The sequence below is a fragment of the Opisthocomus hoazin genome, chromosome 10, assembly GCF_030867145.1.
Source record: "Opisthocomus hoazin isolate bOpiHoa1 chromosome 10, bOpiHoa1.hap1, whole genome shotgun sequence".
Lineage (NCBI taxonomy): Eukaryota > Metazoa > Chordata > Aves > Opisthocomiformes > Opisthocomidae > Opisthocomus > Opisthocomus hoazin.
Window position 1 is genome coordinate 21,212,019 of NC_134423.1, and position 25,755 is coordinate 21,237,773.

The 25,755-nt window shown below is 42.3% G+C and overlaps 1 protein-coding gene across 5 annotated transcripts; it reads right to left on the reverse strand.

The window, feature by feature from the left end:
* Window positions 1-6,705: 6,705 nt before the first annotated feature.
* On the reverse strand, window positions 6,706-23,981 carry SLC30A4 (solute carrier family 30 member 4). 5 transcript variants are annotated; one of them, XM_075431440.1, is made up of 7 exons: window positions 23,443-23,958; window positions 18,435-18,581; window positions 12,954-13,107; window positions 12,484-12,691; window positions 12,100-12,205; window positions 9,696-9,830; window positions 6,706-9,075 (listed from the first exon to the last, which is right to left on the reverse strand). In XM_075431440.1, the coding sequence occupies exons 1-7, from the start codon at window positions 23,822-23,824 to the stop codon at window positions 8,921-8,923; spliced, it is 1,287 nt and encodes a 428-aa protein (XP_075287555.1). In that variant the 5' UTR covers window positions 23,825-23,958; the 3' UTR covers window positions 6,706-8,920. The 5 variants fall into 5 exon arrangements, with proteins under 5 accessions (XP_075287555.1, XP_075287556.1, XP_075287557.1 ...); XM_075431441.1 differs by lacking the exons at window positions 6,706-9,075; window positions 9,696-9,830; window positions 12,100-12,205; window positions 12,484-12,691 and adding an exon at window positions 14,172-14,217 and having other exon boundaries at window positions 13,001-13,107; window positions 23,443-23,981; XM_075431442.1 differs by lacking the exons at window positions 6,706-9,075; window positions 9,696-9,830; window positions 12,100-12,205; window positions 12,484-12,691 and adding an exon at window positions 14,166-14,217 and having other exon boundaries at window positions 13,039-13,107; window positions 23,443-23,981.
* Window positions 23,982-25,755: the final 1,774 nt, after the last annotated feature.

Consider the following 25,755-nt stretch of genomic DNA (forward strand, 5'->3'; position numbering starts at 1 on the left):
CCTAGTCATAATGACTTGAAGTTCTGTTCATTGCTTCATTGCCAAACTCCAAGCCATAATTTTTATGCTACAATAACATGTTGCACAAAGTAGATGGAAAAGAAAATTATTTTGAAGTTATGGGAAAGTTTTTATGCTGATTTCAGGGAGGCATGGAATTAATATAACAAAACTTGTAGAGGTTGTGCGTGTGTACTAGTATGTGTGGTTTAAAAATTCTGTCTCCTTAAGAGAAATAAAAATATTCAAGAATTGGGCATGTCTTTGCTCAAGTTCCTGCACGTGTAGTAGTTCAAAGGGGAAGCTTTTGTAGTATGCAAAGCCGGCTGATATATGGAAGGTTCTGTTTGAGGTATGTGTTGAGTGTATCACTTCTTGATAGGTGTGAAGAACAAGGTATACACCCTCTGTGGGCGAGTGCTTTAAATAAACAAAATTGTCACCAAAGTCATGGGCAGATTCTCTCAATAAAGAGCCAAAGTGTTTGACCCTCCTGTCTGTTTTTAGAACTCCTCACAGTGGTCTGTTGGGCTGTACCACAGATACAGCGTACATTCCTCAGTGAGGAATACTGAAGCACAAAGGCATTACTGTAGCTAAAGATGAGCATTTGTTGAAGCAATGTGTAATCAGAGTTACGAAAATCAAAAGCTAAGAGAACTTTACCTACTGGACTTCTTTCTTCTTCACTAAACAGATAAAATACGGCAATCCAACAAAGAAGAGAGATGGGGCAACAATCTTTTTTTTCTTTTTTTTTTCTTGTTTTGCCTTAGCATCAGTAGTGAATGTGTGTGGTGTAGTATGGGCTAGATGGGTAAAACATACCTTGCCTAAATGAAAAATGACTGTAAAACCAGTCATCAGACATCCTACTTGAACTGCACAACAGATCAACTAATGCTGCAATCTGTGAACAAAATTGGTATTGACTTCATTTGTGACCACCACAGTTTGGTCCGGAAACACTAGTATGCAACATAGTTGGCTGCATGGTAATATAATGGAGTCTAATGTTTTTCAGTTGCTATTTGCAGCACCCACATGATCTGGCTTTATCTTTTCTTCCCTCCTTCCTCTTTTGTACACAAACACACCTTGTATCATCAACGAAGTATGAACTCTTAAAAAAATATACACTGCAGTATGAATACCCTTACTAAGCCGTAGCAGTTGGTGGGCATATTAGTAGGATTTAATTTTATTATTACTCCTGCTCTCTATGTGCTGCTTCTTTCCCGCTCTGACAGCTAAAATTAGGGACTACCTGTTGCCTCAATCCTTCCTCCAAAGAAATGTCAAATGTACTAAGTTTGAGGGTGGAAGAATACTATTCTACTTTCATTGCTGCTTTACAAAGACAGTTAATAAATCTAATAGAATGAGATACTCTCCATAACTACCCACAAGTGAGACTATCTAAAACGTATCTCCACTTACAGCTTACTGCCCATGGCCCTTTAACTTTTGATGTGCACAGAGTTACTTTCTTTTAAATTTTCTATGATATGATTTGACCTTTGCTCTGTGGCAAGTCCAAGCAGCTAGGTTGTCTGAAAACCAGCATAGTTTGTTCCATCTGGGTTCTATTTAAAGCAAATATGTAAGCAGAAAGAAACTAGTGTATGTTATTGGTTGGGCAATTTCCATTTCCAGTTAAAGGTGTGTGTCTTCTGCAGCGGCTTAGAAAATACAGAATTGCTTAATAGCTTGAAGAAATGAAAGCAGACTTTACTGGAAGGAAGTTGTGGTTCTGAGTTCTTCAGCCTCTGTCATCTGTATTTTCTCCCTGTGAAGCCTGGTCAGCTAGATCAAAAGACAACATTGTACTAGCAATTGCAGCCGTGTGAACACAATGGTAGTCTACATTTATAACTGTATCTGCCTATTTTGAAACAAAATTGCTTCCCTCAGTGTACATTTTTTAATTGAAAGTGTCATCAGATCCCTTATAAAAAAGGAGATGGTCAAGGATATTTCAAATGCAAGTATATGTTGTCCTGGAAACATGAATTCAGCACCCCAAAGAAGCAATACTTATTTTCATAGAAACAAAGGGTTTGTGTGATAACTTACATTGTTTACATTAATGAATATAATTTGTTCAAATTTCATTTCAGATACCTATAGCCACAAGTAATTTCTATGCATATGTTTTTTTATTACATACTTCGAACTGGAGGAAGGCATGTGAGCGTTGTATTCCATTATATTTACCTGTGTATGTCTTTAAGAAGTACCTTAAGTGCTTCCCAGTAATTGATCGGCAAATCTGTGCTAGGATTGTGCTTTTCCTTATAACATCCATGGAAAAGTTAAATCCCCTGTGTTATCCTTAGGAAAGATTAAGACTTTTTTTTTTTTAAACTAATAAGACATTTTAAAAATTTGCGACAAAATCTAGTCTTTTGACACCTGGAAGTCTCAACAGTTACGCTCTGTACACAACTCGTTTTATTGCAGGTGGGACTAGTGCACCATCTTCTGGCAAACTCGGGAAAGGCCCAGACAGTTAGGGGAGAGTGTTTGTCCGCACAATTTTGGGTCAAACTTGTTCTTACAGTGGGCTTGGAAAAAGGAAATCTATAAAAAAAAAAATCTATAAAAAATCAAGAGCAGTTGTCTACCAGGTTCAAATATGTAGCATCATCTTAATTATGAAAATGTTTGTTTATGGAGTTTTTCTCAAAAATTCTATTTGAATTCAAAAGGCAAGTTAGTAGAATTAAATAGCTATTTTTATATGTTTACATCTTGTCAATTTATTTAGGGATTTATTAGATAATTTGTGTGTGTGTGTTTTGGGAAAAGGAGTAGGAAGCGTGCAGAGACTTGGGTGCTCTTAATGCACCTGAGACAAAAGCAAATTTTTCATCTGCTTGCCATCTGGCTGCTTTTGAGTACTCATAAGTAAATCAAAAATCCCTGTTTATATATCAGTATTGAGTTTAATGTGCAACACACTCTGGACAGACTGCATCAACTGGTTTCACGTACCCTCATATACTGGCTAGTCACAATGCTGGAAAAACAACTTCACCTTTTCAGTAGGTAGAATAGGAAGGAAATCATAAAATAGTTATTATATGGATAAAATTATGCTTGTGTTAATGAAATGGCTTATTTTTTTCTGCAGAAATTAATGCCATAAAAGGTGTAAATGCTTCATAACTAATAAAAGCAACGAAGTTTGGTTTGTACTTTAGCACTGGCAGTTTTCAAACTGTGTGATACTGAGACAAAAAAGCAGAAAACAATGGAGGAAAGGCAAACAGAGATAAAAGAGAAAAAATATTGATTTGGGTATCATTATTTTATAGCTGTAAACACAGAAGGCAGGTACGCGTGCATTCTAAGAGCAGATTGCCGTGGTAGCTGCCCAGCAGTAAATGGGGAGGATCGGTGTTTGTTCTAGCAGCTTCCAAAGTTGTGTCAGGTGTCTCATGGAACCAGAGAGCGTGCACGGTCCTTCCCGGGGCATTCAGTCGTGGAAAATGGGGTGGGGAGAGGAGAGCAGAAGGGGGTTTGCCAGCTCCAGAGCACAGAGCGTGTCACTTAGTGCCCAGCACGAGTCGTTACAAAGAGGAGGAGGATGGTGTGAGGCTGGAAAGGGGATTAAGGGTGGGGAAGGTGGAGGACATTTGTTGGGGGGGTTTGTTGGGGTTTTTTAAGGTAAAAAGAGACTCTGGAGGCTTTCAGGTTGGGTCTTCTTGTGAGCTAGCAACTTGGTGGCTAGAAGATCTTTTTCATCTAGAGATCAAAGAGGAAACGGACTTCGGGCAAGCATGCATTTGAATAGAACAGGCCTTGCAAGTTGTCCTGGTTTCGGTTAAAACAGAACCAATTCTCTTTTAGTGAATTTTCCTGTCAGCGAAGTTCTTCCAAGTAGCTGCATTTTTCTGACGTTGGCTGTGTATTTTACGGACAGCGTCTGCTCCAGAGCTGATAACACCTGATGTTGGTGGTTACACTCGGCTAGCGGCAGAGAAGGAAGGCAGAGAAGGCCCCTGTTTGTCATCATCACCACAGCAGCCAGGGTCGCTGGCAGAGGCTCAGGGCCCGCCGGTGAGGCGTCGGAAGGGTCGCGCTTGCAGGGAGTGGCGGGCAGGACAGGTGACCCGACACTGACCAACGCAGTATTCCATGCCATGCACGTCATACTCATGTTAAAACTGGGAGGTCACGAGGGTCTCGCTCCCTTCGTCCGTGGCCGGCTGCTGAAGAGGACCCTGCTGCTTGTCCTGCCTGCGGTCCCGATCGGGATCCCGATCCGTGTATTCCTGAGTCCAGTTTCCGCGTACTGCGGGATCCAGTCCGGGACTTCCTGGTGCTGTCCGGCGGCCGCTGGCGGGACGCCCGCCCCAGGGCAGGGTCGGCTCTGTATCTGTTGCGTTACTTCGCTTGGTGTTAGTGTCATTAGTAAAGCTGGTTTCGTTTCCAGTTTGTACGTCTGTCTCCCTTCTCCTCCCTTCTCCCTCTCCGTGGTTGGGAGGGCCGGGTAATCTATCTGCCGCTGCGACCGTTGCCGCCCTGCTCTGGCCGGCGAGTGGAGTCAGTTTGGGGCGCTGCGCACCCCGTGCTGAGTGGGAAGCTGCTGGTGGCCGTGTAAGGAGCAGGTGCACAGGGTGCAAGCTGGACAGTGCTGGGAAGCTGGGGAGAGGGTAGAGTATTGCAAGAAAACGAAGTGTGAGAAGCCAGGAGCAGTGGCATCATGCAAAGCGCTGATGAAACGTGACATTTGAGCTAGGCTCGCTAACTCCTGGACAACTGCATGGGCTCGGAGCAACCTGCAAGAGAAAAGATCTTGGCAATGCCATTTTGGACGGATAGAGGGAAAATAGTATTTGCAGGGGATTGGCCCCTCCCCTGGATATCTCAAACAAACTTCTTCTCTGATGATGGACTAGCTTATTGGAGTCTAGGAAGCCACTGCACTACGTGTCATGCCTGATTATACAACAGCCTATCTTAATTTAGTATATTATTTTAGTATCTGTAGAGAGAAATAATACTTAACAGCCCTGCTCTATGCAGCATCAGTGCAGTGTCCTCATGAGATTCTGCCAAAATACATGAACAAAAGACTTACTACTGATTAGTTGGTGGGTGTCTTTGGGCCTTTATGGTTTTATGTCAGAAAGCTGCTTTTAAATGCCAGCCTGCTGCTTTTCTTAGTCATTCTGCCAATTGGGAGTGATTCTGCAAGAAACAGAAGATATGTACAGTAGTAAAATAAGACCAGATTCAGGTATGCTATTTTGAATGGTAATTCTGCTGGTGTAGAAGGAAATGCTGCTGGTATTGAAAGGACTAAATGTCAACACAATTTAAAAACAAAACAAAACAAAAAGACAAAATTAAGCAAGGAAAGCATTCAGAAATAAAATAGGTTTGTGTTAATTTTCTGCTTAGGATAAGAACATTTCAGAATAGAGGAGAGGGATGCAAGGGTTTGCAGTCTGCTCAATATAAAAACGCTTCATTGACTCATGTGAGTAGGTCGTCATCAAAGCTGTATCCATGCTTCAGAAAAGGATGGATTACAATCACAGATTAAGAAAGGAAAAATGTCTTCCCCGCGTAGACTGCTAGAGGTGGCAGAATTTTAACAGGATTTCAGTTGTTTATTGCAGCACAGCTCTGGAAAGCAGGGACACTAGTTGGGGAAGCTTGCTCGAATCTTACGAGTCTCTTGGTGAGAGAGAAATCCCGTTAAGGAAATGCATTTTAATTTGAAGCAGAGGATTTTGTAGAAGGAAAAGAGTACTGTAAGAATGTGTAAATGAAATAATCTGTATGTGGTGGAGAGCTGCTTGGAAAGACATTAGACCTGATTCTTATTTATACTAAGGCCCCTTTCCTCTTAAGCTGATACTGAAAATGACCTTGCAATGTCTATAAAAATAACTTGTCTTCTTTTATGGGCACTTGCACTTCCAAAGTACTGTTACTGTGCATTAGGTCATAAATCCCTGGTAGTCTATTTGCAAATCAGCGTTACTTTCTGAATATTTCTCTATCCCTTTAAGTAAATGTACTAATAGTTTCTGCTTGGTTATTTTTATAGTTCTGTTGTGCTCATTTATTCCATTACTAGGAGTATTATAAGTGATAATATGCCTATTCCTTTTGATGTTGATTTATAGCAGATTCAGAAGAATACTAGATTCTGACATTAAACATAGCAGTGCTAGACGACCTGTGTCCTAAATAATTTATAAAGAATAAGAAAAGAATTAGAGGTAGGCCACACAGATAAAAATTTCAGTGTGAGCTTAGTTAGACCTTAAAAGAGGGCATGTATGCTTCAGAGTCTTCCTGAGGTAGATGCATTGATTCTTTTATTCTTGATTCTCATTTCGTCTTCTGTTGCTTTTCCCCTGAACTCCGTCTAGTCTATAGGCCTTGATAACAAGGGCCCCTCAAGGGTAAACGTAGGGTTTTAGGAATGTTTTGCCAGTTGTTTTATAGCTGCTCTTCACCACACTTTGTCAGCTTATATTTTCTAAAGTGCAATTATTGCACGGAAAATAACAAGACTTAAATTGTTCTGACTAAAGAAGGAGACATCATTCATTCTATATATAGCATCTCCAAACTCAGTTAAGCTTGAGTGTTCAGACACTTCAAAAAACAGCTGCTGTAAGAATCCAAGATGACGACAAGAGACAGTAATACAAATAAATATTTTATAAGACAACAATGTGAAGTTTAATAATTGATTTAATAAAACCCACAATAAAGCAACACACTTCTGCTTTCTTCTTCAATTAAACAAATGTGCAGTAAATTATTACAATAAAAAACTCCAAATACAATACATCTACTGGACTTCAACTGCTAATTACAGCAACTGTAAACCCAAATTTAATTAAAACCTATTTGAGTATTAGTATGTGCAAAATACCTGTTGTTTGTGGTAATTTTTTTTCCAGTAAGTTTGTAAGAATGGGATGTGCATTTTTCATGACCTGTGATATGGCTTAATTAATGATCGTGTTTGTGTTGAAGCATTAACTTCCCAAGTACAGTGCTACCTCACCTCTGAGCTGTGTCTGCTCCCATGCTGTACTCGTGTTCCCATTTCTTGCCAGAACAGATACAAACGTAATCCAGTGTCATGTGCACTTTGTCCAAATTAATACTGTGCTGTCAGTTCTCACTTCTAAAATTTATCATGTGACCCCTACCTCAAAAAAAGGGGAGAAAAGAAGCCAAGATTGTTACCACCAGTTGCAGGTATAAATCAGCACGATGAATATGTGAAACCCTAACAAGTTTCAAAATAGACAATAGCTTTAAGTATCCACAGCTGAGTATCACAATATCCATTACTGGGCAAAAAATACCCTTTCTGATCCCCATACAGAACTACTTTTGATGTCAGTGGAAGTTCTGCATAAAGATCAAAGTACAGGATAAGAAGAAATACTTGAAGCCAAGTTCTTACCACCTGCTGAACTTCGCATCAGATTCTTGTTGCGCTTGGCTTCTTCAGTGCAAATGACTTCCGAAGCAGCCGTAAATCTGAGCGTGGAGATGTGTGATAGCTTAGCGTCACGTTTTATTATCCTGCATACATTTGAAGTACAGTGATTCCACCATGAGGCTAAGCGATTCTGTTTTGTGGACTTCGAGGACGAATAAATAGGCGTTTCAAATTGCCTCATCCTTCTATAAACAAGGAAAGGCCTTTCTACCTCTGTAGGTTGCTGTGATGTTTTCCAACATGACGTTACAATATTGTTGTCCAACACCATTAGGTTACTGAGCTTGCTTGGATTTTGCTTTATTCATAAAGCTAAGTAGTGAGGGACTACTATTGCAGTGACATTTCTGCCAGGACACTGCCATACGATGGTCAAAGCAAAGATGAAAAGGTCCGAGATCTGTGACTGAGGGAACAGTACATGTCTAAAACTTCTGCTCCGCACTTTCCTGCTAGAAGCTGCATGTATTTTGCATGTCTGTAGATTATGTTTAAGAGTACCTCCATGTCAAGCATAGTTTCTATCATTTGATTTTTCTTTTTAAAAAAAATAATAATGGAAAAATTACCAATTACAGGACATTTATTAATTAGAATGCATGCTAATCAACCGGCCTTTTAATGGGAATCAAATGCTGGTTTAGACATTCAAGATTATTAATAATAAATTTATCTTACAAGTCAAAACTTTGTAAAATAAATAACCTGTTTCTAATGTATAAACCCTATTCTAAAATACATGAAAGATAACTGATCACTTAAAACACTTTGGGTCCAGTGTTGGGTCTCTAGTCAAATACCAGAAGTCTGGGCAAGGACCGTCCTGTCTGGATCTCTGAATGCCCAGATTAAAGCTAACTTTCTGGTCTGGGTACAGGAAGTTCTGTATTTTGCAGTGTCTCCAAAGAGACAATTCCCAGAAGACTTCAACTAGCACTGTATGCATCAGAGTTTAAGATACTGTATGAAAATTACTATTGCAAAAATACTGTATAATGAATTCAGGTATCATGATGTATTATGGAACCCTGGCATGATCTGCATTAGAGACTTTAAATGAAATACTGAATACTTGATGCTCCATTTGGAGCGCAGGTACTTTGTGGTACGTAGTTGTTGAAGGACAATATTGGACTGTAATTTGTGAGGTATCTGCAGAGCCACATTGCAGTGTGTAAACAATAATCTGAAAACAGCTTTTTCTCAAAAGCATAACAAATTGGATAGACCAGTACAAGGGAGAGAGTGAAATACATGTTCTGTAGGGCAACCACTGCACTTCTTGCAGCACCAGTTCTCCCTGCTGCATATCACATGGTACAAGTCCACATATTAATGGTTTCTATTTGATGGTTTTCATTTTGCATTTATTGCTCCCAGTCTTTGACTATAAGATAAAGAATAAGGCAGCAGTTCCCAAAACATACAAAATTAGGCACTGGAACTCTGACAACTTGCGCAGGTTTTGCTTGTTTCCTGTTTGTAACTCTGAAGCTGGACAGAGCATTTGTACATTCCAAATGTGTTCAGCAGCAGTTGTCGGGCCTTGGACTGAACTTCCTCCCATTTAGATGAACTACCAGGAACTGGAAAATCAAGAAAATAATTAATACAATTCACTCCTCAAGAAACCTGGACAATCCAGCTGTTCTCAAAATTTTCATGGTGTTACCAACGAGAATAATCTTTGTTCATGCTCAGTTATTAATTTAATACTGTTCTGTGGTTACTGTGTATTCTCTCTATATTATTTTACACCTTCAGGTCTGTATCCTCTAACTAGAATCACATCTTGATAAAACTGTGTGTGTTAGACACACCCTCCCCACCCCCCAAATTGAGCTTTCTTAACAAGAATTAATATTCGTGGTATTGTTAGGTATCTAAATCAGCACGTTTTGGCAAAACATATTTCTTTTTCACATCTCACATTGCTCCACATTAGAACATCACCCTGTCTTTCTGAGGAGAAATCCTTGCTTCCTCCCCCCCCCAAAAAAAAAATCTGTACTGGATGTTTCAGTATGAATGTATTTTCTTTGCATGATTTTCACTTACGCTGTGTCCTTCTGGGCCAACCATAGTTAGCAGATTTTTTTTGCCAGAATATTTGCTGGTTCAATTTCAGTAACAATATGAAGAAGAGAAAGTGGGGTTTTTTCCTACACTTAGATGTAATCTAGAATTATGCTATACAGCAGCTTACCTAGTTGCAAGTGGACTATGGCAGTTGTTTTTCCTGCAGTGAGAGACCAAACATTTAAATCTTCTATACAATAAACATCTTCAATTTTCATCAAGTCTTCCTTAATGCGATCCACGTTTAAATGCCTTGGAACTCCTGTGATACCAACATGAAATAAAATAATTCTGTCTTCTGCAAACTCTCAGTGGCCTTTAACACATCGTGAGAGATGTCAATGTCAAAAGGGTTTATAATTTGTGCTGTTGGAAGTGATTAGTAACTTCCAACTTATCAATAGAGAAGAATATGCAAATTGGCATATTAAGTCCAGTATGGATACAGAAGTTGTACAGGAATTGCAGTGTTGTCTCAAATGTAATTTGTCCTGTGCAGAATCCGCACTCTGGAGATAGCCAGCATTAGATCCTTTAGAGCGATATACTTGTGTAGATGACTTTACTGCAGCTTCTAACCCCTATCTAAGGTCAGAATCTTAAAAAAAAAAAATGCTGGGGCCTGCCTCCTGCTGTCTCCTGGAACTTCTGTCTTCAGATGACTGACATAATTTTCAAATGCTCATAGTAATACATCTGCAGTGGTTAACACATATGACTTTTGTCTTGTAGCATGACATCTTTGCCAATCAGTAATTGCACTGATGAAGTTCTTCTGGACGTAATATTTTCAGCAGCTACAGCACCTCTATAGCTTCCCTACTCCATCCTTTAGCTGTACAAATAGCAGAATCAAATTTAGATCATCAATATGGGCACACAAAAAAGTACAAAAATACTGAATAAACTCTGTTTCTGGGTAGTTTTGTATCTATCATAGCTTTTTACTGCTTATCTTCCAGTTTTGTGGTTTGATTATACATACTGTGAGGAGTTCAGCCACTTGCTTCCCAAATTTCAGAATTTTTAGATGACTCCTCTCTGGACCTGATGCCTTACTGCCTTTTAAATTATGTTAGTTCCAGTATAATCTCTTTTGAAAGTTCAGTGCCTAGGATTGTCTCATATTAAATAAAATTTTCCTTCTAGCGAAGACTATCAGAAAATTATTTCACTGATAAATAACTAGCTAACTGCCTGGTATTATTTCTACAGCTTTCTTTTTCCCAAGAAACATGGACTTAAATTTTGATATCTCACATCATGCTATTGATAGACTTCCATGCTGCCTTATAAATCTATATTAAAAGCTAGAATCCCACTGCTTGTATTCGATAATAATTTAAGCTTTTAATTTAGCATTCCTAGTATAATGCTGAAAACTAAGTTAAAATTAATACTAAAAACTGATACAACTCCAAAGACCCTAATGTTGTAGCAGTAGTCTCCAATATAAATGCAAGTCCATTCTCCGGAGATACTGAATTTGAGTTGGAAGAATTCCCTAGCATACATAAAGCCCACTTATCATCACTTTTAATAACATCATTAATGTGGAGGTTTTTATGACAACTGGGATACCTATGCAAACAGCTACAACTCAAACATCTGGAATCTGATACATCATTAGTTGTCTTATCTGTTTTCTTCAGCCAAATCTCACCTATTGCCTTGGAGCTAATGGATGTTTCTTAAGCAAATTTCACCATTTTTGCCTTCTCAGTGAACTTACATTTTGTTGGAATTTTTTTTCCTCCTAAATGACAGCAAAAGCACTTGACATTAAAGATTTTGAGGTCCTTGATTTAACCTCATAACATAATAAAAGTCAATAATAGCTCAGATAAGACAGCAAGGAAGTTGAAACCTAGGGTTTTTCTCCCATCCCTTACATTTTCACCTTCATAAGGTAAAAGTACTAGATCAAGAAGTAATAGTTGGCATGTTAGCTATAATAATGCGAAGAACGTTGCTGCCGTCTTTCCCTGTAAGTCACCGCATGAGAGAAGATTCTTCAGCTTATGTTGAGCTTTTTCTTTCCTTTTTTTTTAATTCTTCCTTTTTACACCACTCTTTACTTGTAGCTTCCCCTGTGGTAACAGTAGAAGCACGCAAGTAATACAACAGCACTTGTGGAAGAGGGGAAGACAGGGCAGGTGTGAACCACCTGTCCAGCCATTTGGCCTAAGCCTGCTTCCTCCTTTTACGGGCACTCACGTCAATTGTAACTTTAGAAGTCATTAAAGTGGAAGTGTAGAACTGAGTCTGAGTAAATGTTCACTTGGTTTAGCTGATCACCACTGCAGACACACAAGAAAGTTCTGTACGTTTCACCACAGAGATCAAAGACACCAAAAGACTGCGGCAATTTAGATGAGCCATCAAGAACCAGCAGACTAAAGCAGCAGCAGGATAAACACGTCTCCAGACACAATCCACTTTGTTAGAGATGGTGATCATGATGTCAAAAAAGTACCAATGCTCACTGGTATTTGACATGTAGAGTACTGCAGACCGGGCACGGATCTTACCTTCCAGAATAATAACTCCTGTGTCACACAGAATTCGAACTGTTGTCAAAACCACTAGTATGGAGAATACATATGTACATATAGGATCAGCAATCTTGTATTCTGGCTGAAAGGGAAGGTCCAAAGTGTTTAAGAATGTATGAAAATAAGCTCACTAATAAAATGTGACCCAGAAAATGCAGTTACTTCTAGCTCCAACTTTCATGAGTATTTCTTTTTGTTTGATTAGTTACAAAACACATAACAGAGATAGTCTTTGCTTATTTTGCCTGAATGTCCAAAGCTTGTATTTTTTTAATAACTTACAAAAACAAGTCTCTTTTTAATCACTGGAGTTGAAATTAAAAAAAATCCACCCTGCCTCAAATACTAGCCATTCCTTACCTTAAAGCGTATGATGTATGCAGCTACGAGCACACCAATGCTCTGTACCAGGTCCCCCAGGGCGTGTACAAACGCTGCTCTCACGGCGAGGCTGCTGTGTCCATGGCTACCGCTGTGGGCTGTGTTAGGAGAGTTCGACTGAGGTACGTGAGAGTGAGGGTGGGAGTGGGAATGAAGGTGGCCAGACTGATTCAGCAAAAAACCCATTCTGAAAGGGAAAGAAGAAAAATGTTCCAGGAAACAGGCTTGAGGGTTTGGTGGGGTAAGGGATTTTGTTGCTTTTTTCTTTTTATTTCCTTTTACGCCAAATAATTCAAAAATTTATACTCAGTATAATTTCTTGTCTTACTTATGAAAATGAAGAGGTCCAGCAAAATTACATCCCATGAGAAAGTTACAGGCCATGAATGAATTAGCAGCTTATTCAGAAATACATTTACGAGTCTTAATGGAGAGAAGGGAGATCTTACATTAAGTTAACTGCAACACCAACGGCTGCTGTAATCAGCATGATATCGCCATTTATTTCATAGTCCATATGGATAGTTCTTTGAACAGCTTCATACAAGAGGAATGCCATAAGGATATAGACCAGCAATACGCTAATGATGGCTGACAATACTTCTGCAAACAGAAAGGAAACAACATTACAAAAGCAAGTCTCAGATCTATTTCTAGTTCCAAATTAGAATGTGGACAGAGCCTTAATTATTTTAACTATTTTATGCGTATTATAACTCTAATGCACAACTAACAAGTTGTGTGCTAAATAAAACTCGTAAAATAGGATTAGCAAATGGAGTTTGTTCTAATCAACTTCTTCACACTTCCCTGTCTGTATATCCCTCAAATCATGTTTTCTCTGAAAACTTCTGCGTGAGCGATGACTGTGACTTCTTCAGCCAACCCAGCTTTTGCCTGAGAAGTCGCAGACAAAGGCCCTGTCCAGGGGAGAGGAAGATAGGTGATCTCAAACATCACCAGCCCACCTACAAATAAGAGAAAGCTTGAGTTCAAGTGTCCACACTATTAAGCTGGATTTGGAAATTACTTTTATATATCCTTTTGTATTTGCAATGGAGAAAACAATTATAAAAAGATTAAAGAACTGAACAGTACAAACTTGTCAGGCATATTAACTCCTAAGCTTGACATATGTGTACATACATGTTACTTACTGCAGAGTTCAGCTATGAAGGATTGCTTAATGTAAGGTTCTGTATTGCTGTAATACACTGCTTTAACATTATCTAATGTTTACCAAATACCCATATTTCACAAAAGTAAGAGTGTTATGACCAACATTTTGGTGTAGGAATTTTAGCTGATCACAAGGGACTTTCAGAAGGGCACATACATCTAAATAAAGAAAAAATTAGAAAGTTAACAAAAACTCCTCATATTTCATTGTCCTGCACCTTCTGTTGCCATTTACATCTGCAGAAAGTGGTTACAGCTCTCTACAAGGTTCCTGCTGTTCTGATGTGAGGTAAACAGGCCTGAATATTTTCTGAGTCTGGACCTTAGTGCTGTTTGCCTCGGTACCCCAGTCATAAAATTTGGCTGGTAATAGCCTACATAAACCTGAGGAGGACGAGTCCACACTACAGCTTTAAGGTCCTACTGTAAAGAATATAGGTATTTCCAAGTGGGTCACTAGATTCCTTTTAACATAAACATACTTTTACCCTCTAGCTTCATATTCTGCAAATGATCGCGCTGTTGCAGCTGAAACTGCAAAAAAAAAAGGTGCGAGATATCAGACAGAGAAAACAATGGTCTAGTTAAAAGACTGTCTCAGTTATAAGCAAGTTAATACAGGGCTTTACAAAAAGCACTGGGAAAACCTTAAAGCTAGCTCCATTGTACTGTGTGTAAATCCGCAGCCCTGCCTGAGTAATCTGTAATCATTATGCATAATGCCCATTACTGTCACTTGCTAGATAGATCACTGGGATCTTAGCTTTCCTGTGTGAATTCAGAGCTGGAATTCACTTACTTGGAACTCTAACGGTTATTCTTCTGCCTTGTTTCACGCATGTTGCCCTGATTTATTCCCCAGTGAGGGCAAAATTCTGCTCTTGGCTGTACCATAGCTCCAAGAATACTGATCTGAGAATTGCCTCGCTTCTCCCTCTGCTTTGACTCTGTCAGTGTGTAGTACAACTTTGGTTACTGCAGGTATCATTTCTAAGACAGAACTGCCTTAATTTTATTTATTGAATATTACAGTCAAAACTATGCAGCTAAATCAGCATTCCGATATCATCAAAATCACTTGATCCATACACTGAATTGTTAACATCATTATGGGAGCAGCAACTCACACCAACACATTCAGCTGTTCGGTAGTGTGTCAATGCCTGGACGAGTACCAGCATTGCCAGGCAGTAACAAGGCTCTGACAGGCAACTGTCACAATCTCAGACGATTTCAGAGCAACGTGAAAATCCTGGAAATATCTGTGCAAGTGGTAGTGTTCTTTACAAAGCAGGTGGATTATTCAGGGCAATAGCCTTAAAAAAAAATAATACATTACTTAGAACATTTCCCAGAATGCTTTCTAAAAAAATTGTGAGTCCCTAGCACATTAGCATTTACCAGAGAAATAACATATTGTGGTTTTACAATCTAAAACCATGTTGTCTGCAACGGAAACCGGTGTTCTCCTTGCAGTTTCTTTCACAGCATCATTGTTATGTCAGCACTATAGATTTGTGCTGAGATCTTTCACTTCTTGTGAAATGAACTATGCACTGCCTCGGTGGACTGACTGATTCTGTCATTACTAACATTGTCTCTGCAGCAATGGAAAAATGCCAGGTTCCATATCTATGCTGAGATCTGCTCAGTGCCTTGCTGAGAAGGAGGTATCTCCACTTGGTAGAGAAACAGAACTATTTTTGGCTTCAAGAATATAATCCTTTTTAGACATGACTGCAACTTCCATTATTTTGCCTTTAGTTTTCTAACCCATTCCTGAATCTGTTGGCTTCCTTTTCACCACTGAAAAATCAACAAAATTGAAGATGGTGCATATGTATTATGTATTCAAAGAGAATTCAAATAAATGAAAACTAGTGCTAATTTAATTCTGGAATTTGACTAGACAATTAATAGGTCTGTTGTCTTTACAATGCAATGTTTACTGGAATGAGTTTGAAAATTCATTGTTCTGCGAACAAAAATGATGATGAGTACCAGAAACACTGTTCATTAGAATGTTTTCATGCTTACTTTATGTACAGATTATCTTAAAACTTAATGCAAAGCAGGTCAGTGAGGAGATAGTTCTTGCACATATTCCCCGCATTAAACAAATGCTCCAGATTTTTTCTGTGACAGATGCTCAATCGGTACCCTATTTTTAACATTCTGTTGTGTTTTAACATCTCTCTCATGAAATTCAAGCTATTGTTGAGCTCATATTATTTACTGACAAGCTTCTTACATATAGGTTATTTGGAAAAATGCGTTGTAGCAAGGATGTACCCTAGAAGCAGCTTTGTTCCATTGCCAGCATTCACTGATCTGTGAAACTGGGCCCGCAGGCCATGGTGGTGCCTGAAATCACGCAAATAAATTTCATGAATATGACTTTAAAAAAAATGTGTATAGTGATTTTGAAGCATCCTGTCTTCTGTACTTGCAGAGCCTAGATCAAGGTTTGGGAGCCTCTTGCAGGGCCTTTACCCCCTTCCCCTTCCTCACCGCAGCCACAGCAGCTTTTCCCCCACCCTCAGGCTCTGGTCCTCTTCCTCCTACACAGCGAGCTGCACTGCTGCAACTCATGCAGAATGGCTGAGGTAGGAAGGAGCCTCTGGGAGCTGTGTAGTCCTGCTCAAAGCTAGGTCAACTACAGCAGGTTGCTCACACTGTGTCAAGTTGGGTTGTGACTATTTCCAGCTGTGGAGACCCCGTAACCTGTTCCAGTGTTTGAACACCTACTGGCACTGGGCAGCAGAAAAGGGGGAGTAACTGTCGCAGAACTGAGAACCTGCTCCCTGTAGCTTCTCCCAGGGAGAGGATGGTGGGCAATACGGACGAATTCTGTGGGCCAGATCCAGCCCATGGGCCACCACTGGATCAGTCTGGCCAGCATTCTTCTTGGCAGTAAAATGGGGGAAAAAAAAAAATTATACAGGAAGTGAGGTGGCACGAATCCTCAGGGATTTGTGTTTGCAAAGTGCTATGGAGCCCTCAAATTAATTAATTGAAAACTCAGTGCAAATTTACAGAACTGAGTAAGATTTTAATGGCTACATAAATTGATTTTATTTTTCTTAACTCCTGTTTTAAGCTAGGCCATGGCAAGTCCAATGCATGTACTGTTTGGTTTTAGAAAAGTTACAAAGACATATAAACTACTCAGAATATTTTTAACTAGGGCTAAAGTATGTATAAACGCCAGCAAACGTTCTTCTGGAGAGTATGAGCAAATGCCAGGGGCATACCTGCAAGGTCAGGTTTCAGTATTAGGGGAGCTCCTATTGCAAAATTAAAACTTCTTGAAAGAAAAGTTTGTAATGGGAAATGCTGGCATTGTTAATGCTTTCTTGCTAAAGCCTCAAAAATCTTTGCTAGTGTACAGAGTTATGCATTCATGCACTAGTGACTAACTGATGACAAATGACTAGGAGTGATGGAGTTGTTGAATTCTACTGCTGTTCTAGCAGCCAAAATAAGAATTGCAAATAACAACTACACAAGACTCTGAAATTCCTTGAAAAATATATGCTATAGAATGTATATGTATAGAGCAGAGGTAGCAGACTGTGACACTAGAAGTTATGTATTTCATGAAAAATAAAGGTTGAAGCTTTTGGTAAAACGTCTACAAGACCTGCATCTGTATATTATGAATTATTATACCCAGATAGCAACCACATGAAAACACCCTTTATCATCATTACATTTCCAAACATGAAGTAATGAATCCTGAAAATACCCTTCCAAGGTCTAGTACATAATTCTGTCTACGCTTCTTTTTACAGACACCTAAAATGGACAGAGGTTAATTAATTTACTGTATTGCAAACCGTGGGACATTTTGACCTCTGTTTTGTGTGGTTTGGAGAGTGCAAGAGGAATACTGATTTATACAGCTTCTGGCAGGGCAGAGCTCTCTGATGATACGCTCTACAGAACTTTTTAGTTCTGGATTAAGATGTCATTTTTCACATTGAATAGGACTTTTTTCCAGTGTCGTAATTCTGCTGAAGTCAATGGGACTTTGTAAATCCTGGGCACTGGCAATAATCCGGTGAGCAACAACCAACTGACATGTACAGCTCCAGCACCAACAAGCCCCTCAGTGTGTCGCACAAGCAGTAACAGTGAGTGACCAGAGAATGTGTTCCTATTTATCTCAACAGCCTCAACTCCAAAACGCAAGGGTGCACAGGGGCCTGACCTAATGCAACAGCCCAGTAACTGCAGATGGGCTGTGAAACACAGCTGCATATCCACCCTTGCTCTTGCTGGGGACAGTTTCCCTCCTCTGAACCCTTTTTAAACTTTTTAGACCATCGTTCCTTTGTAGGAAACCATATTTACAATGTCATCGTGTATCCAATTCCCCAACCATCCTCTTTAAGATGGAAGATGAATCAAGCATTCTGAATTTAACTCTGAATCTGCTTAGTCCTGGTTCCACAGAGATGGAGAGACTCATCCTGCTCCCAGTGAGTGAAACTCTGCCATCAAACTTCACTTTTGGTTGACGTTTAAAATTTTAAAACTTTTTTTTTAATTATCTATTCCCTTGTGGCAATACAAGCTACGTAGCAGATCCGCAGTGGCCAGTGAAAGGACATTAGAGTCAGGGTGTTAAAGCAATTTTTAGGTTTGTTACTACTTTCTTTCTAGTTACCTATTCTTCTAGAATTAGGTGATCTTTACAGCTGTTGCTTAAAATGCTCTGTTAATAGCAAAAGCTGATATCTACATACCTAAGCGATGAAATCCAAAAGTGAACCTCTTTGTGGGAGATTTTGCAGACAGCCAGAGAGCAAGCAGGGTCAAAATAATACCACTAAGGTCAGTTAACATATGAAGTGCATCTGTCATAATTGCTAGACTGTTAGCAATATATCCACCTGAAAACAAAATTGGAAAAGTCAGGACATATGACATTTATGATTCTAGATAATATCCTCTTAGCACAGCTTACAGTTATTTATTTTCAGAACAGTGTATCAAGTGCATGAGAGCCTTTCTTATAATCACTGAACAGGGGGGTTTTGCCATTACAATCAAAATGCCATGCTGTAATTTAAAGCTACCATAGTTACAAGTGCAGTGAAGTGTGCTTTCTGTTAAGAGTAACATTGAAAGGATTCACTCTTTTTATTCTCACAGAGACTCTTTGCACCATAACATTTGCAAGATCAGGCCCAAAATATTTTTGTATCTTTTCTCTAGATATTATTGCATATGTGTTTAATCAGCTGATCCTTTTATTAAACTACATCTGTTCAATATTTTGACATTATGGAACAGGGACAGAAATCCAGTGACTCAATGGCATGGAAATTTACCCTGCCCCTTTTTTATTTTTATTACATTATCTGTTAACCTTCATTATTCCCTGTCCTGGCAAGAGTGTTTAAGTTCTGCCAATATATATTGCAGACAATGACTTTCACTTGCACAGCATTTCTCTTTGTTATTTATTACCATAATTTTTTCTTGTAATCATGAGCTGCATTGAGACAAATAACTTCAGATCAAAGGTTAATATCTTTGTTCCAATTCAATTGCAAATACTGCTATTGGATGGGCGAGAGATTTAAACAATGCAACTCTCTCTTAAGCATTCTTTATCCAAAGGGGAAATCAAGGACAGGCTGTGTTGTCTTCCATATGCATGAAGGTAAGCCCATTGTCTCAAAAAAGATCATATCTTTAGTGTCAGCTCAGCTATGATTTAGTTTCTCTTTTTACCTGGAGATTTTCATTCAGCCTGTAAATTCTACTGAGCAAAGCATGCAGCTGGTGTGCCATTTGGCAGGCTTGAGGCTCCAACTAACATTTCGAGTAAAGGTATCTTCGTATACAATTAAAACTGTCTTAGTGAAGGGGCTGACCATGAGGAAATAGCAAAGGAAAATTCACAACCTGCCGACTGCTTTGAAGACTAGCCATAAAATGTGTGTGTGTATGGCTGTGGGTATTCCTTTCCAGTTCCCTTCCTCCATCCCGCCCTTCTTCAGTTGTTCATAACTTTCTAAGTCAAATTCTCCTGAGTATGAAATTTTCCAAAGACAGTCACAACTCAAAAATAATGAGTTTTTAAGATATAGCAATTCAGTGGCTTTTTCAGTAAAATGAGTTACACCTTTCCTTTCTGAATTGATTTGTGTTCTCACATCATTTAAAAAAATATGACTTAGAAATGTGCAACTCAGCCTCTTTTATAGTCAACACAGAAGAAACAATAATTTATATCTAAGGACATTCAATTCAGGAGTTTACATGTATGATCATTGAAAGGATGTATGTTAATTCACATGTATTCAAGAACCACTTCAGTCCAAGATGAATCAGTTCTATTTCAGCTAGTGTCTCACTTTTAAAGACTTGGAAAATTAAATTATAAAGAAGGAATTCAGGTACATAAGCTAATCGTAATGCAGCATGTGGATGAACAAAACATAATTGAGATTTATGAAATTCTGAAATCAAAGGTTCTCTGTTTCCAAATGTATTGGTTCATTGCTTGGTTAAAGGTACTGCCTGCCTAAGAGCTGTTCAAACACAACTGGCAGCTTGGAAAAAAAAGACGTCTATAACCTTTACAAATAGACAGCTTGATGGCTCACCACTGCTTTCAGTGTCCCATGCAGGACAGCAGTCCTCCTCATGGATGATCAGTTAGAAATCTCTAAACATAGCTGAAAACATCAAAATTCTGTCAGAAAAGCTAACTAGGACTTACAGTATGTTTTTCATTTCTTGATGCAAAATGGTTCCCCCAAAGTGTAAGTTGTTATTTGACTTTTACAACGACCGTTCATCAAATTAAACAACAAACACAGAGGTGGGCTGGGGTAATGAGTTCGGCTATACTTTGGAAAAAATATGCCAATCAAGATTTCACAAAAAAGCTGCTGAAACAAGATTTCCTTTGTCTTGACATTGGTAACAGACAGCAGAAAGATTTTTACTGAACAAATTAATTGTCTTGATAGGGTCTTCTGACTTTTTGTCAAAAACCTCAAATCTGTCGAAGATCATAGAAGTCAGTTAAAATGTCCTGTATAATCAAAGTTTCCCAAATACCTGAGCTACAGATCAATTTAAAAAGTTGCAATATTTAAAACCAACCAGACAGAACACAACACAGGTCTGGAGTGAAATAAATTAAACAGGTAGGGCACTGACCCAGGACTTGAGGGCTCCATCTTTAATTACTTGTTCTGCTGCTGATTACTTGCCCTATGACAAGTCACTCAGGTCAAGATCCACAAAAGTACAGAGATGCCGAAGTCCTCTGTTTATTCTCTGTGGAAGTTGGATGCCTGAATGTTTTATGGGTCTGGCCCTCAGTGCCGTCTGCCTCAGTGTCCTAATAACGAAACAGAGCTGGTAACCGTGTACATAAACCTGAGGGGGATGAGCCCACACTACAGTACTAACGCTCTGTACAGACAAATCCGGCACCCTGACCTGAGCCTGCAGAAGTCCCGGCTGTAAGGGAGAAACAACAGATGATGTGACAGCGATGAGAGAGTATTTTTACACCTATTATTTCTAGAGCTCTCCCTGCACTAGGCATGGAGAGGTCTGCACTAGCATGAATCAGATCCAAAGCCCCCAACAGCTACACTCTTAGTGACTTCAGCATCAAGCTGCCAACAGCTCAGGCACGTTATTCCGATGAACTAAATTCAGCACCTATCAGTACTCTGATATGAGTACAATCAAATAAAATCACTCTCATGTTAAAGGATGTCTATGTCTGGGATATAACACTATGTTGCTTATCAAATTTACTTGAGTTCATGCTGAAACAAAGTCTCAGCCAAAGAAAAAAAAGGAGCCAGGGGGCAAATGAAGGGATTCTACCAGATCCCTGCAACAGGTTTGATGCAGAGTGCCTCATCTAGGACGAGCGCATATATTGTGGCAGTGTTATTAATGACTAGCCACACACTGAGAGATGGTGAAAGACAAACCCACTTCCTTCCATTAACCCTTGTTCCTGAAACAAGGCCCCAAATGAAACTGGTGCAGATACAGTCAGTATTCTGGTCTCTCTCTGACAAACGGCCCATTTGTCCTTGGGATTTTTTCTATATACGTGGGACAAATGGTATTATTTATACGCAAGCAACAATTTTGCTCCCTGTCCACCTTGTAGAAGTTTCTGTCTTAAAGACACAATTCACAGCTGTCAGAGGACGACTGATCCAAGAGCACGAGCTCACGTTACACGAGCAAACGTCAGCTCTTCAGCCATTACTGACCAAATCCACACAGGTGAGGAGGAGGATGTCAGTCCCATGTTACCATACCTGAGGCATCTCTCTTCTTCACTTCCAGAAAGTTTTTGTGACTGGATTTATTTATTTTTTTTTCTGGTGAATTATGGCAAATAATTCATCTGATTAGATCTGATTTAGACTTGTATGTTAAAATGAAGGCAATTTAAAAGCAATTAATTGTTACAGTTGCTAGAGAGACCTGGCTCAGCACACACGTCAATGTACTGGCACTGTGCAACGCTCCCCACTACTCCAGCTCAGGGGTAAGCGGAGGAGCGAGTTCAAGCATTCCTCAGGAGGCTGAGCAGCACCGAGCAGGCACTTGCACTGAATGGCACGGTCGTATCCGAAAGGTATCCGGTAACAGGACACTGACAGTGGTACGTGAACAGAGATTAAGTCATCAGTACTTTGTGTATCCTTTGTGAAAATGATTAGATAATGGTGAAGGCATAACATTTAATAGCTCATCTATGCATCCAAGGGACCTTGGAATTTAATGTTATCTTGAGCCCATGCTACTATGGCCTATTAAATAAAGCACAGTCGTTCTGTAGAGACTGCTGTATAATGCACAGGTTCTCATGAACCTGAACAGCAAATGATAGCGTGTCTTTATGAGGGAGCAATAAAAGCTGAACTTGAGCACCAGATTCATTCTGGCCAGTATCAATCAGACACTTATATAGGAACAAAAGTCCAGGTAGAACCCCACTGTACTTCTGCCAAGTGCTAACAAACAAAAAACCACAAAGGATTTGATCCTACTTGGTACTCTTAGATGCTGTAATGGGAAGTGTTAAAACACTTGTTTGGATTGACATTGCTCGTAAGATTTATGCCTGGATGGGGCACATGCATAGGGAGCACAGCAGGACATCAGGAAGTTGTTGAGAGTGGCTTCTTCACTGGGTTGTTACTGCCAGCTCAGGATTTGCCTTGTCAGTTGTCAGGAACAGTGCATTGCTGTATCTGGCGAGCAGGGATGAACACCCCCCAACACCAGAGTGCTGTTATTACAGTCAATGTCACACTTAGAAACCGTATTGCCCTCTTCTTCTCTTGCTGCAAGCACAGCACGATTTTATGGCAGCAATTAAAAAATACTGAGGATGAAATTGTTCATCTTCTTTTATTTATGTCTGTAATAGAATGCCCCTTCTTCCTTGCTAAAAACACCTTACAAACTTGTGAAGAGAAGCTTACAAGGAGAAATAAAGAGCCATCAGACATACCAAAAAATGCCTATTCTGTGCCATTTGGGGGGACTGATGAGGTAAGGACTGGTTCAGGTACGGGAGCTGCAGGTTCCCCTTTCTCTGACTGCACGGGAAATACGGGCGGACTTTGCCCCTTCGCCCTCCCTGCAGCTAATCCCCCCGAGCTCTCCCAGCCACAGGCGGTTTCTCTCGGCAAACAGCTAAACCCAGGGCCGGAGCAGCGCGGGGGGCCCCCAGAGCCCCCGACTCACCTACGAGCTCCCCGGTCATGAAGAGGAGGTAGAGGAGGGCGGCGAGCGTCAGCCGCCTCTTCACCTTCCTCCGCCCGGCGCGCTCCCGCCGCCCGCTGCAGCCGCCGCAGGGGTCCGGCCGGCCGGCCCGGGGGCCGCGCAGAGCCGCCTCCCGCTCCCGCTCCGGCGGCGAGTCCTCGTCCGAGGGCAGGCCCGGGGCCGCGCCGCCCGCCGCCTCCGCCGCCTCGTCCGACACCACCACTCGCAGCTTGTTGAAGCGGGGGAATTCCTCGTCCGCCGCCTCGTCCGAGAAGTCGAAGGCACTGGAGTCGTTCAGGAACAAGGGGTCCTCGCTCCTCCGCAGCAGGGACTTGATGCCGGCCCACAGGCCGGGCCCCGCCATCACGCCCGCGGGCCCCCGCCGGCAGCGGCCGATCCCCCGCGGGCGGCTCCGCTGGCGCGTCCGCTCCGCCGTCCCGTCAGGGCATGGCCGCTACATCGCCCCGCCGGGCCGGGCGCAACGCAACGCGGGGGGGGCTCGCGCCGCCCCGCCGCCTCCGCGCCCGCCGCCGAGCGGGGAAGCCGCCGCGGGCTCCGCCACCCCCGAGCCCGGGCCGCCCCGCGGACCCCGCCTCCCCGCCGCGCTCAGCCGGCGCGGCCCCGGTCAGGGCGCGGGCGGGCAGGCGGGGCCGCTTCCCTGCCGCCGCCGGGGGAGCGCCGCCGCCGCCAGAGCCATCAGCGCCGCGCCCCGGCCGGAGCCCCCGCGCGCTCCCGCGCTGCCCCCCGGGCCAGCCCCGCGCAGGGCGGCGGCGACGGCGGGGCCGGGCGGCGGGCGGGAGCCGGCATCCCCCGCGCGCCCGCGGACTGCCGCGGCACTGCGCCTGCGCCGCCCGCACGGGAGCGCCGCGGGTTCGAGCCCCGCTCCCGCCGCGGCCGGCTGTGACAGGCGGCGGGCCGCGCTGCGCGGGAACGGGCGTGGAGCCTGCGTTTGTGTCCGGTGCACAGATATCACAGCTAAAGCCATACGACCCAGGCGTGACCCGCTGCCAGCCACGCCGCTGTCCTCATGGGCACCAGCAGCCTGAGCTGCGCGGCTCCCTGCGCTGGCTGCAAATTTTAACGGGCACAAGTTTGCTCTGAGTAGGCTTTTCTCTCCCTGCCGAAGGTGCGGCTCTGCGCACCGCTTCCAGTCACTCCGCTCAGGGCAGCGCCGTGCTGAACGCTCCTGGCAGGCTGCAGGGAGAGACCAACCCCAGGGCCCCGCCGTCGCGCAGCTCCTTCCATAAAGGGGCGCCAACTTACAAGTAATAAGATTTTTGCCTGTATTAATTCTATCGAGAGGTTATTCCCCTCCTCACTGCTCTGATCACTAGATATTTTCCTCACTTTTCCAGCCCACACGTATTCAGGGCCAGTTTGTACCCTTGGCCAAGTTTTGCTACTGCGTCAGTCAGCTCCTGAAGTTCTGCACATTTCTGGAAACACAGGCGCGCCTGAGGGACAGCACACACCCTGCTTTCGGACCTGGCTGGAGCAGGTGACCAAGTGCAGACCGGAGGGTTGTACAGCTCTGCTGGCTTTGGAGCAAGGCGCTCCCTTCCTGGCCAAGGGCCGATAGCGGATGCTGGCACGCGGCGGGGCGGTGCTGCGGGACGTGGAGCGAGCCCCTGCTTGGAACCGGCGCTGCCATGCGTGGTACACCGGCCTCGGGCAGAGACTGCTTATTGCTTATTGCTGTCTCACTGACCCCGCAGTCCCCCAGCAGGGTTACCAGCACCGCTGTTTTGGGGCCAGATGATGAACTGGGACCCTGAAATGGGCCAGAATTGAAAAATCACATATTGGAGGGGGCTGGGATATATTTGTGTATGTAACCGAGACTGCTTCCGTGATCACAGCTTGCACCGAGATCCCCGTGACAGCTGAGGGGGCTGCGAGCAGCACGGGAGTCTGGAGGAGCGGCTGAGGCTGGGACCTGCACAGCCAGCCTCGCCGCCCAGGGGAGCGCTCCCAGCTGCCGTCCCGGTCAGCCGTTCTTCACATTGCTGCTCTCCTCTCGGGGGATTTAACCGACTCTTTGTTTCACCACTTGCATCGGCACGAGTGCAAGGGCACACAGACGTGAGCGACTGGGCAGGCGGGAGCCGCCACAACCACCGCTCGGTCTTAAAACGACGGGCGTTGCTCTGGGGGATTGAGGAACAGGCTCACGCTCCCTTCTGCTGCCCCTTCTGCAGGAACAGAAACTTCTAGCACTGAGGAAGGGTAGAAACTCGGGGGGGACTCAACACCCTAAACTAGCGCACCAAAGTTTGCCAGCTCGCCTTTTACTAA